The following is a 13,178-nucleotide window of genomic DNA, read 5'->3' as shown; positions in this document are numbered from 1 at the left end:
GAGACAATGTATTCTGAGATACTTTACCTAACTAAACACTGAAAGCTAAAGAGCAGAATGTACACACATTTTTAGAAGAAATTAATGCAACATCACTGAGTATCACATCCAGGCATAACTCTCCTGAGAAATGTATACAAGACTACATTATAACATTCACACAATAAAGATTTATATGGATTTCTTTCTCAATATTAAATGTGGTTTCAAGAGCAGTGGCTATGTGGCCATGGTCGGATGAATAGTCCATTAGCATTCTTTTTATGACAGACAATTTCAGAACTACCTGCTCATATGGAAATAGAATCAAACTATAAACCACAATCCATAAACATTGAGAAATTCTAAAATTTAAAATACCCAAAAAGTTCTCCTTTAGATAATATTAAAATTTTATTAGGAACTGCAACAACCTACTATATTTTAAAATATTTTATGATAATATATAGGCTGTGACTCTACTCAAATTGTGAACAAAACCTTTAGAGACTCTCATCCAAAGTGTAAAACAAAAGGCACACATTGGGGTGCTTGGGTGGCTCAGTCAGTTGAATGTCCAACTCTTGATTTTGACTCAGGTCATGATCCCGAGATCGATGAGATTGAGCCCCGTGTCGGGCTCCACCCTGGGCGTGGAGCCTGCTAAAGATTCTTTCTCTGTCTCCCTCTGCCCCTCTCCCCTGCTCCAGTGTACTTTCTCTCAAAAAATGAATGAGTGAATGAATGAATGAATAATGAATAAACAAATAAATGAAAAGGCACACTGAATGGCTCAAGTTGTGCAGCCCACTCTTCCCACAGAACCAACCCTGCATGTTCTAGCTCTTTCTTCTTCACAAATTTTACATCATAAGAGTACGTGATATGAAGCATTTCTATTGTTAGTTCAATAAAATAATTCAACATTTTTATTAAGTATCTAATAATTCAAGTATATATTTTAATTCAAGTATAGTTAACACACTATGTAATATTAGTTTCAGGAGTATAATTCTATACATTACTCAGTGCTCACAATTTTCATGTTCTTCTATCAAGGAAAACTAAGATGAAAAGCACAAAAAAGTTCACCCTCAAAAATAGATTCGCAAACATGCTGCAGATATTAAAAATTAATCAGCAACTACTGGCACAAAAACAGACACTCATATCAACGGAACAGAATAGAGAACCCAGAAATGGACCCACAAACGTATGGCCTACTAATTACTTTGACAAAGCAGGGAAGAATAGCCAATGGAATAAAGACAGTCTCTTCAGCAAGTGGTGCTGGGAAAACTGGACAATGACATGCAGAAAAATGAACCTGGACCACTTTCTTACACCAGACACAAAAATAAACTCAAAATGGGTGAAAGACCTCAATGTAAGACAGGAAGCCATCAAAATCCTCAAGGAGAAAGCAGGCAAAAACTTCTTTCAACTTGGCCGCAGCAACTTCTTACTCAACATGTCGCTGGAGGCAAGAGAAACTAAAGCAAAATGAAATATTGGGACCCCATCAAAACAAAAAGCTTCTGCACAGCGAAGGAAACAATCAACAAAACTAAAAGGCAACCAATGGAATGGGAGAAGATACTTGCAAATGACATATCAGATAGAGGTTAGTATCCAAAATCTATAAAGAACTTCTCAAACTCAACAAATAGTCCAGTGAAGAAATGGGCAAAACACATGAATAGACACTTCTCCAAAGAAGACATCCAGATGGCCAACCAACACATGAAAAAATGCTCAACATCACTCATCATCAGGGAAATACAAATCAAAACCACAATGAGATACCACCTTGCACCTGTCAGAATGGCTAACATTAACAACTCAGGCAACAACAGATGTTGGCAAGGATGTGGAGAAAGGATCTTTTTTGCATTGCTAGTGAGAATGCAAACTGGTGCAGCCACTCTGGAAAACAGTATGGAGGTTCCTCAAAAAATTAAAAATAGAACTACCCTATGACCCAGCAATTGCACTAGTAGGCATTTATCCGAGGGATACAGGTATGGTGCTTTGAAGCACCCCAATGTTTATAGCAGCACTATCGACAATAGCCTAAGTACGGAAAGAGCCCAATGTCCATTGATGGATAAATGGATAAAAAAGTGTATGTATGTGTGTGTGTGTGTATATATATATATATATATATATATGTATGTATACGTATACATATATATATGTATACGTATACATATATATATGTATACGTATACGTATACATATATATATATATATACACACACACACACACAATGAAGTATTACTCGGCAATCAAAAAGAATGAAATCTTGTCATTTGCATCTACGTGGATGGAACTAGAGGGTATTATGCTAAGCAAAATTAGTCAGAGAAAGACAAATATCATATGACTTCACTCATATGAGGACTTTAAGATACAAAACAAATGAATATAAGGGAAAGGAAGCAAAAATAATATAAAAACAGGGAGGGAGACAAAACATAAGAGACTCTTAAATATGGAGAACAGAGGTTTACTGGAGGGGTTGTGGGAGGGGGGATGGGCTAAATGGGTAAGGGGCATTAAGGAAACTACACCTAAATCATTGTTGCACTATATGCTAACTTAGATGTAAATTTAAAAAATAAAATAAATTTTAAAAAAAGAAATAAGGAAATGGAAAAAAATTCATCAGCAATAGACCTTAAACCTCTACACCTAAGCCAAAAATTTTCAAAAAAATTCTTTATCATGCTAATAATTTTGTGCTTTTGACCTTGGTTGACTGTCCCCATTTTTCCTTCTGAAACAAAAAAAACCTTAAAACTGGTTTTATTGTTGCCCATGTCTGCCACTTTCGACGCTGAGCGACAATAATGGAGGTGGAACCTAACATACTGTCTTCCACATGCAGGCACCTGGTGAAGTTGCTGGTGGTGGCCAGTGTCCAGCTGGAGTACATATAATAGTAACCATGCCTTCTCCACCCAAAGTCTAGTTTCATTCCTGCCCACATGAACCTTCAAAGCTCACCACTTCAGTCATCCATCCACTCATGCAGTCATTCATATGTGCAGTACTGTGAATAGGAAAGCCACTCACTAGTCAACAGGGAAAACAAAAAATTAGATGAGTCCAATGCAGTGTGATAAACGCTAAGAGGGAAAACTGCCAGGAAAACTTACAGAGTGGGCAATCTGACCCAGTTGAAGGGGTCAGGAAGGCCTTCCCAACAGAAATTAATTTTTAGTTTAGACATGAAGGGTGGGTGAGAATTAAACCCAAAACTGGGGAAAGCAAGGGTGAGAAGATGAGGGGAAACACTCAGTCAGGGGAAATAGCATGTTGGAAAGCTTAAAGGCAATAATTAAGAAGAATAACAGTAATACTGATTTTAAAAATAGCAACAAATAATAAATTATTGACTCTTACACAGGGCCAGATACTGCTTTAAGGCTCTGTTAAGTCCTCATAGCTACCATTATCCCCATTTGACAGATAAAGGAATGGAGGTACAGAATGTTGAAGTAATTATCCTAATGGCACATGGCTAACTGCTGGTGGGGCTCAGACTGAACAGAAGTCCCTGGTAACAAAACGCACCTGCTTACATGATACTACGAAAGTCCTTGTCATGCTTCAGACACTGAAGATTCTGTGTAACATGTTAGTGGAGGCTGGTGAAAGAGGGCGATGATGAAAATGAACCAGGGGAAGATAATGGAGGGTCTGGTAAGCTGTTGTTCCGGATACTTCTCAGGCCCTCCTTACATCCTCCTGGCCCAGCATTTCCTCTCCAGCCATGGTAGCACCTGGTATCTTGCTTTTCCAGGGCTGCTTCTCTGTGTTTGCAGCATGGATGTGAGAAGGAGTTAACACCTCCCTGGTGGCCCTGTCCAATGTGGGATTACGGATAGGTAAATGGCCCCCCTTCCTTCTCTTGAGTGAACACTTGTGAGGAGCAGAGAGGCAATCTACATGGCTCCTCTGAAGATCTAAAAGGATGGAGCCCCAGGTGCCCACAGCAGTGACCAGCTCCTATTTCATTCTTCCCAGCCCTGCTTGCCAGTTTTATGTGACCACTTCCTAAAATAAACTACCATCTACATACAAACCCTTATCTCAGACTCTGCCTTCTCGGGGGGAAACCAGGTTGAAACAGCCATGTTAGACAGTTTGGATTTTATCCTGTTGGGCAGTCAAAGAAAGGATATTTTTTAGCAAATCATACCCTCTGTCTTCTAGGAAACAAGAGGGGAACAGACTCAGCAAACTGACAGCTTGCTAAAAGTCTCCAGTCTCTTCTCACCTCCCCCTTCCCATCACCATTATGCCAGGAAGCCGCCCCCAAACAGGCTGCAGGAAAAGTCTACACTCCACTGGCCACCCTCTTAGCTGCAGTCTAGAAAAATGGCAGCTGCCACAGATGCTCTCAGACTTGGGCCCACTTCTGAGGCCATGGCATCCATAACACTGCTATTCCTTACACTATTTTACTGGCTTCTTGTCTCTTCTAGAACTACTGGGGACATATCAATGTCCACCATGACTGGTATCCTCGGAAGTACACTCAATCCTAAAACCAAAGAATAATTTTGCATAGGAGGAAATAAATGGACCTGATGGGTGATTTGGTTTTAAATCTCTCTTCTGGATGAGGTGTTTTCATTTCTCACTCATCTTATGATGTGGCTAAATCACAAAATTAATGCTATCATAGCCAGAAATTTTTCATATGAATAATATTGGAGGTAATACCACACATTTGGCTTAAGGATGAAGTTCAATTTACATAAAATAGAATTAAAAATATTAAAAGTTGGCTCTTCAGATTAAGTAACCTGGAAAGGACAACATTTATATTATCCATTGCTCATAATAATTTTCACAGGCATTGTCAAATACCCATGAACAAATGAGACATCACGTAACCCTGCCTTCAACAGTTTGTTGAAAGGTCAGCTATAGTCATTATGCCTTAATCATTACACGGGCTCAATGTGTTTAAATTGTGATCAAAAAGATAAAGACTATGATGCATCTTATTCCTCAGACATTTAAGCAAAATAGATTCTGAAATACCACGAATACCAAATAGCGAAAATAAAATCATCTTACACAAAATTTAGCCAAATTTATTCCTACATTTGGTAGTGATTATATTAAATTTCAGTATTTACTTGAAATGATTACATATTAGACATAAGATAATGGTAAAAGTACTGCAATTATGGTATCTGTAACATACATTAGGGTTACACTTTTTTGATTAACATATGCCAATTGGTTTAAAAACTATTCCCACTATCATATCTTACCTGCATACATCAGACTGATTATATTCATAAAGTTTCTTTTCCAGGTCCAGTCTCTTTTTTTCACTATAAAATAGAAAGAAAACACTTTATGAATAAATTACACTGATAAGTAATAAGCAGCTGGATTTAGAACATGATCTCTTTTGAAATTACACCTTTGTGAGAATGCATCTCTGGACTCTCTAAGAAGCAGAAAATGCCAGCTGATTGAAACTCAAGTCACAAAAACATTTGGTAGTCACCATGGGAGTCTAGAAAGGAAAATGATACCAATATGAAGCAAAAAGAACAAGATTTTCAAAGTAAATGGGGGAAATGCACTAAGAAAAGACTGGAAGGTAGATTCATTTATTCAATAAGAATTTCTTGAGTGCCATGAGGAGCCAGGCACTGTTCTAGTCCTGAAGACTAACATGGGGAACAAGACAACCAAGGCCTCTGCTGTCAAGCAGCTGACATTCTAGTCCTCACCTGGACCATTGTTTTAATGTTTATTTATTTATTTTGAGAGAGAGAGAGAGACAGACAGACAGACAGACAGACAGAAGGGGAGGGGCAGAGAGAGAGAGGGAAAAAGAGAATCCCAAGCAGGCTTTGCACTGTCAGCACGGAGCCAAATGCAGGGCTTGAACCCACGAACCATGAAATCATGACCTAGGCCAAAACCGAGTTGGAGGCTTAACCACTGAGCCACCCAAGTGCCCTGAATTTGTTTTTGTATTTGTTTTTTTTTGAGAGAGAGAAGTGGGGAAGGACAGACAATAAGAAACATGAATACATAAAATATAATATGGCCAGATTTCTCTGGACAGTGGCATATGCATGATAGGGGTCCCGCCAGGTCAAGACACCACACTTCCACAAATCCTCCTTGGACTGAAGATTGGTGGCTTGCTCTACTCCCAACCAGACTTGGGTAGAGCCAAGTCTCTGAAAAGTAGGCCCAACCCCATTCAAATTTAATAAAGATCAAGTCCCCTAACACAATTACTTCAAATTTGGAGGAATTTCTTTCTATATCTTTGTAACATCATGATCTGTCACTGACTGCCATTCCATGGAGCTACTCCACTAAAGATTTATTAGCTTGTGTTGTTCAGGTGACTGCTGGCAGTAAGCTAGAGGACAGACCTTACCCTGCACACCTATATGCCCAAGCCTGATAAGAGGGAAGGGAAACTGGGCAGCAGATGAGGTGGCAATAGCCAAAGCCAAGGGGCTACGGGGTAAAGCTGCTGAACAGGACTAGCCATCCCAATCCCAGAAAGAGCTCTTGGGGGGTTTGACCATGGGGCGTTCTGTTCTACCACCAACATACCAGCTTCCACTGAAGCCAAATTGCTAATCTAAATTAATACTAACTAAAGGCCAAAAGAGAAATCACATAATGTCTGCAAGAAAAATGCCAAGAAAAAAAAAAAAAAAAAAGATTGTGAATCAAAGACATATCCAAACAGGAGGTGACCTCAGGTGGCCTGCTAAGGGAAAGGGGCTGAGCCCACATTCCATTTTGGAACTCTTAATTATTAGTTTCCGTTTTCCTTCAGATATATTTTCCCTTCTAAAAAAAAAAATCTCAAAAGTTACTCTGTTAGTTGCATTATAAGTAAATTTCTTTGCTTAGCATAATCTAGAATGGAAACTACCATTTAACCAAATTCTGTTAATGGGAAAATGGGGTCCAAAATCCAAATACTGAACCTTGGTTTGGGCAACACAATCTATCTTTTTTTTTTAATGTTTATTTATTTTTGAGAGAGAGACAAAGCATGAGTGGGGGAGGAGCAGAGAGAGAGAGGGAGACACAGAATCCAAAGAAGACTCCAGGCTCTGAGCTGTCAGCACAGAGCCCAAGGTGGGGCTCAAACCCACGAACCATGAGATCATGACCTGAGCCGAAATTGGACGCTTAACCGACTGAGCCACCCAGGTATCCCACAATCTATTCCTTAATTGGGGTATGCCCATGCCTAAAAAGGAAAAAAAAGATTACAAGGAAAAAATTCATAGAGACACCATTTTTTTAAGTAGTAGCTCCACACAGATCTTTACTTTCTCATCTTCTAAGAGTGAACTTAGAAAAGAAATGAAGGAAATATGGTATAATTGCTTCCATGTTAGAAATTTTTATTAGTCGCTTTTTCCTCTTCTAAGATTTCATGTTCAACACTTAGCTCATATAGAATGAATGACTGGACAGTCAGCTAGCTGTCACTAAATTACAAAGACAGAAAGACCCTAAGTGTATCTATGACCTTGTGCCCCTGATGTCATGCTTCATTTCTATGCTATTCTTGTCAAGAAACGTGATCAGAGTCTGGTCATGAGGAACCATCAGATGGACCCAGGTTGAGGATCACCCTCTGGAATGAAAGTTGTACTCTATGAAACTTTCAGGAACACAAGACAGGGAATGACTGAGGAATAGCTCCAGACTGGGGCTGGGGAGACTAAAGAGACATGGCAACATGGGTACACAGATGGGAGCCTGGACCATTAAAGGAAAAACACAGCCTTGGGACAGTTGGCAAAATGGACACATGGTGAAATCTTATTGGAGTCTGGGTACTGGTATCAATCAGTGTTGATTTTCTTACTGGGAGAGTTATAGGGTAATCACGTAAGGGAGCATCCCCTTTTTGGAAATAGACACTTAATTTTTAGGAGTAATGGGGCATCATTTCTGTAGTTCTCAAATGGTTCAGAAAAGACTAATAATTTTAAACAGGTTGATAGACAAAATAGAAAAAAATGGAATACAATGTTAAGAGTTGGGGAATCTGGGTGAGGGGAATACTAGACACTTGCAACTTTTTTTTGTAAGCTTGCATTTAATTCAAAATAATTTTGAGGTGCCTGGGTGGCTCAGTCAGTTAAGCGTCCGACATCAGCTCAGGTCATGATCTCACAGTTCAGGGGTTCAAGACCCACATCAGGCTCTGTGCTGAGAGCACAGAGCCTGGAGCCTGCTTTGGATTCTGTGTCTCCCTCTTTCTCTCTGCCTCTCTCTCTCTCTCTCTCTCAAAAATAAATAAACATTAAAAAATTAAAAATAAAAATAATTTTAAAAATTCACCTATGACCTCTAGTGAAAAAGGACCACAGCCTTTTTGGGAATCCATCACCCTCTGTGCATCAAGTTCTTTTTAATCACAAAGATAAAACTTCTTTGTTCCTGCTCTGTCTTTAGTACATACAGACATCTGCAGGTCACACTTCTCTATTATGACACTTCATATGGTGAAAAATCGCAAACACTTCCTGGCCTTCCGCTCCAGACAACCTAATGCTAATCTCATTAACTCTTAATCACAGGCCCTTTCCCCAACCTCCTCACCACACTGCAGAGCTTCAGAATGCTGTCCTTCATTTCTAGTTTAAATTTAAGATGTAAAACAAAACATTTGCCTCAATAAAAAGCCACAGAGGGACGCCTGGGTGGCTCAGTCAGTTAAGCATCTGACTACGGCTCAGGTCATGATCTCATGGTTTGTGGGTTTGCGCCCGTGTCGGGCTCTGTGCTGACAGCTCAGAGCCGGGAGCCTGCTTCGGATTCTGTGTCCCTTTCTCTCTGCCCCTCCCCCTCTTTTGCTCTTTCTCTTTCAAAAACAAATAAACATTAAAAAAAATTTTTTTTAAGCCAGAGAAAGGTTTACAGGGAGGATCTCTTGCAACCCTTACATACTAAATCTTTATTTCAGAATATCTGAAACACCAGCCCTGGGATATGTATCCATAGCCTATGGTTTCCATCACCGGCACCCCTCACCTGGACCATTGTTTTAATGTTTGTTTATTTTGAGAGAGAGAGAGAGAGAGAGAGCGCGCAGGGGAGGGGCAGAGAGAGAGGGGAAAGAGAATCCCAAGCAGGCTCTGCACTGTCAGCACAGAGCTCAATGCAGGGCTTGAACCCATGAACCATGAGATCATGACCTAGGCCAAAACCGAGTTGGAGGCTTAACCACTGAGCAACCCAGGTGCTCTGTTTTTTGTTTTTGTTTTTGTTTTTTTGAGAGAGAGAGCTCACACAGGAGGGGAGGGGCAGAGGGAGAGAATCCTAAGCAGGCTGCAGGTTCAGCACAGAGCCCCAAGATGGAGCTTGATACCACAACTGTGAGATCATGACCTGAGCCAAAATCAAGAGTCAGATGCTCAATCAGCTGAGCCACCCAGGTGCCCCTGGACCATTCAAAGGTTAACACAGCTGGGTGGTCTTTACAGCAGAGCCACATGATTCCCTTTTCTCCTTTTAAGCCACTTGTTATTCTGTTTTTGCCTCAACACCAACTTCAGCTTTACTCAACTAATATCTTAGAATCAATTTCTGGACTATTATGATATCTCACTCTGAATCAATACTGGCATTGAAAGAACTGGGGCTGGTTAATGGGCCTTTTAAAGGGATGTTTTTATATAATTATAAGAGTCAATTCCACTCACATGTTTCTACCGTGCTTGTGGCACTACACACACGGTAACGAGTCACTCCAGCAGGCTCTTTAAGATTCCATGATTGATTTCACCACAGTGCAGAGAAAACACCATATACAAAGAGGAAAAAATTAAGACTATATAAGTACACCTACATGTGACTACAGCTGAGACAATCTGGGCTAGAAATATACCACTTACAAGAGAAAGGCCCAGTTATTAGACCAGCTAACACCACAATGTCCCAGCTCTAAGAAGGCCAGAAAAGGGCAAGTTTGTTTTTTTTTTTTTTTTTTAATCTCACACCTCCAGGAAATTTCTGGACTGATAAAGCAGCTGTGATGATCCAGGGATGTAGATTTTAAAAGGACTCTGAAGTTTTACAATCCTTGCAGTCACTGAAATTGGTTAAAAACCAAAACTAAAAGCAAGTACACTCAAACAGTCAAATAGGATACAAACAATGATATTCATTACTTGTTGCTTTGCAAAACTACAGATTCCTTTTTTTTAATCTTTATTTATTTTTCAGAGACAGAGACAGAGAGCGCACGGGGGAGGGGCAGAGAGAGAGGGAGACACAGAATCTGAAGCAAGCTCCAGGCTCTGAGCTGTCAGCACAGAGCCCAATGCAGGACTTGAACTCACAGATCACGAGATCATGACCTGAGCCATAGTCAGATGCTTACCTGACTTAGCTACCCAGGCACCCTGCAAAACTACAGATTTCAACTTTTTTAGTATGAAGCTAGTTACTAGAGAAAAAAAAAAAAAAAAAACCTATGGTCTTACCTTACATATAATTCAATGCTCTTCATTTCTGGTGAAGAGCTAAGGTTCAAAGAAGCTGCACAAAATACTCAAGGTCACACAACTGTTCCTAGAGTAGAAACCAACTTTCCACATGTCTACTGCAGTTTCTCTGTATCCAAAGTTATTTGCCTCTGTGCTTACTATGCATTGGAGATAGTTATGGACTTTTAAAATGAAATATGAATACACACTGCAACAGATTTGTACTAACTAAAAAAATAAATTTAAAACCTCCAAATGCAGAACCGTGAATAGGCTATAAAATCTGACTTGAATTCCTTGTATAATTTCAACAGCCTCACCTTGCTTAACAGTTAAAACATTAAGTGTTAAACATAAAGTGAGTACTAATCATTACAGTTATTATACCATAAGGACTATAAGCAGCCAGGTGTTCCTAGAAGCATGGAAGCAAAAATGATAACTCACAATGAACTTAGTTCAAAAAGAATGCCATTTGAACCAGTAACATTTTAAAATTAGAAGCTGGGCTAAGAGGGGTGCCCAGGTGGCTCAGCTGGTTAAGCGTGCTGACAGCTCAGAGTCTGCTTCAGATTCTGTGTCCCCCACTCTGTCTCTTAAATATAAACATTAAAAAAAAAAGAAGTTGGGCTAAGAGATAACGAAAGGCCTTAGATAACTAAGCTATTCTTCTAGCAAAACAGAGTCAAAAAGCACTTTGGGTGCACTAATGTGCAGACCATTGTCTTGTCTTTTAACTATAAGGTGTGTGCAAACATTTAATACTGTCTTTGAAATATCATACTGTTCACTTTTCCTGGTTGACTAAAAATGGTCATGATTTAGTGACAATGGGTGGCTACAGTGTTGTATATAAAACATTCATAACAGCTGGACCCTGGATGGTTGACTTTGGGATTTCTACCATTCACTCAACAAACATTTGTCAAGCTCCTCCTCCACTTCGGCTACTCTATTATCAGCTAAAGATCCAGCTAGATATGGTTCCTGTCCTCTTGGAATTCTGCATCTCAGCAAGGAGCCACTTGTCTACAGTGCTACAAAAATATAGAGATCACATAATTTAGAGAATGGGTTGATCAATACTTGCCACATGGAAGGCACTGCAGGAAGTGATTTTTTTTTTAAGTTGGAGGTGAGGAGGTCCCCAGAGTGGGTGAGTGGCAATATGTCAGAAAGAAAAATAGGATATAGAAAAGGACTGAGGGATAAAATATGGTGAGGACAATTATGGAGGCCTGTTGTGGATGCTCTATAAATATTTGACAAGAATTAAATCTAGGATAAGATGAATATAATTCCTTTTCATAACCACTTACTCCTGCCTTTACATGTAATTATTGTTGTCATTTTAGAATTGTCACACACAAAGCTCTCCTCTTCACTGAAATGATTTTGTAACTTTTAACATTCATTAAACGCTTTGTTTATCAAGTGATCTAAATATCTATTTCCTTTCTTGTCAACTAATGAGATTTCCAACTCCAATTAATTTAGCAGCTACATAATAGTTCCAACAACTTATCTTTTATGTTTGTATTTATAGTAAATTGCTTTATAATTTTCTCTCTGTGCTCTCAGATCTAGCTGTTTTCAGTGGCTCTCATCTTTCATGTCTTAATCAAAGTATGATGAACCCTCTGGAAGCTGGACTTCTGCTGTAAATTTCACCTCTGCTGGAAATCTGGCCAGCCCTCGTTCCTCCCCAAAATGTTTCCTGCATTTAAATGTTTCCTGCATATGTTTCTCTCTCTCTCTCACACACACACACACACACACACACACACTCCCCGCCTGCGTTCCTGGACTTGTCATCATTGATGCAGTGCAGATGTCAGGGTGGGATGACAATTTGAAGAGAGACAGGGGAGGAGGCGTGTAGAAGGGGAGTAGAGAAATTCACAAGGCGTGATTGAGAGTGACAGGCAGGAGAACCCCACTCTCACTTCTAGGCACATGCAGTGATGCAGCCGCATCTTCCGGCAGAGACCTCCAATAAAGGCAGTGGGCCACGGTATTTGGTAAACTTTGTCCTCCAGGCCCCACCAGGAACTTGGGGCGGGGGCGGGGGGGGGGGCGTCGCAGGCGGACCCGGTCCCTGGGAAACACGGCGCGGGGAGTGGCAGGGAACAGGGGTTAGGGCACCAGCTAACCCTCGGCCGGGCCCACTCCCCGCCCCCGCCCCGGGTAGGCCATACCTGTCCCGCAGCCCGTGCTGGAGGCGGCCCAGCCTCTCGTAGTAGTCGGGGCTCGCCAGAGGCGCTGAGGATGAGAAGGCCGGGTGCATGCTACCGCCGCCGCGCTCGCTCTGCAACGCCAAGGGACTGTCGGGTGGCTGGGTTGTCCCAGGCGACGGCCCCGCCATGCACCGCGGGTAAACAGGGCCCAGGCCTCCGCACAGGGGGGCGGGGCGGAGGTCTGCAGGGGCGGGGCGCCGTGGATGGGCGGGACAGAGGGCCGCGGTGGGGCGGGACGGCGTAGAGGGGGTGGGTGAGGAGGCGGAGCCTCTTGTAAGGCTGCGCAGGTCGTCTCCAAAGGGACTGGCGGATGCTCGCTCGGTGCTTGTGTCCAGGCAGGACGCGGCTTGGCCGAGGTGCCCTGGCCTCTCCGCCCGAAGTCTGCAGTCTGCCTTTCCTCTCACCCTTCAGAATTCTCCTGAGACAGACCGTAGCCCACCC

General features: G+C 41.3%; 1 protein-coding gene across 1 annotated transcript in view; it reads right to left on the bottom strand.

The window, feature by feature from the left end:
- KIZ (kizuna centrosomal protein) overlaps positions 1-12,914 on the bottom strand; it is a 145,087-nt gene extending 132,173 nt beyond the window's left edge. The window contains exons 1-2 of the mRNA XM_045445469.1: positions 12,699-12,914; positions 5,275-5,337 (exon numbers count right to left, since the gene is read on the bottom strand). Of these exons, the coding sequence (XP_045301425.1) occupies positions 5,275-5,337; positions 12,699-12,865 (230 nt within the window). The 5' untranslated portion in view covers positions 12,866-12,914. The remainder of the gene's footprint in view (positions 1-5,274; positions 5,338-12,698) is intronic.
- Between the last annotated feature and the right edge of the window lie 264 nt (positions 12,915-13,178).

This window comes from Leopardus geoffroyi, chromosome A3 (assembly GCF_018350155.1).
Source record: "Leopardus geoffroyi isolate Oge1 chromosome A3, O.geoffroyi_Oge1_pat1.0, whole genome shotgun sequence".
NCBI classification, from domain to species: Eukaryota; Metazoa; Chordata; class Mammalia; order Carnivora; family Felidae; genus Leopardus; species Leopardus geoffroyi.
The sequence above is the reverse complement of the archived record's forward strand: the minus strand, read 5'-3'. Positions and strand labels throughout refer to the sequence as shown.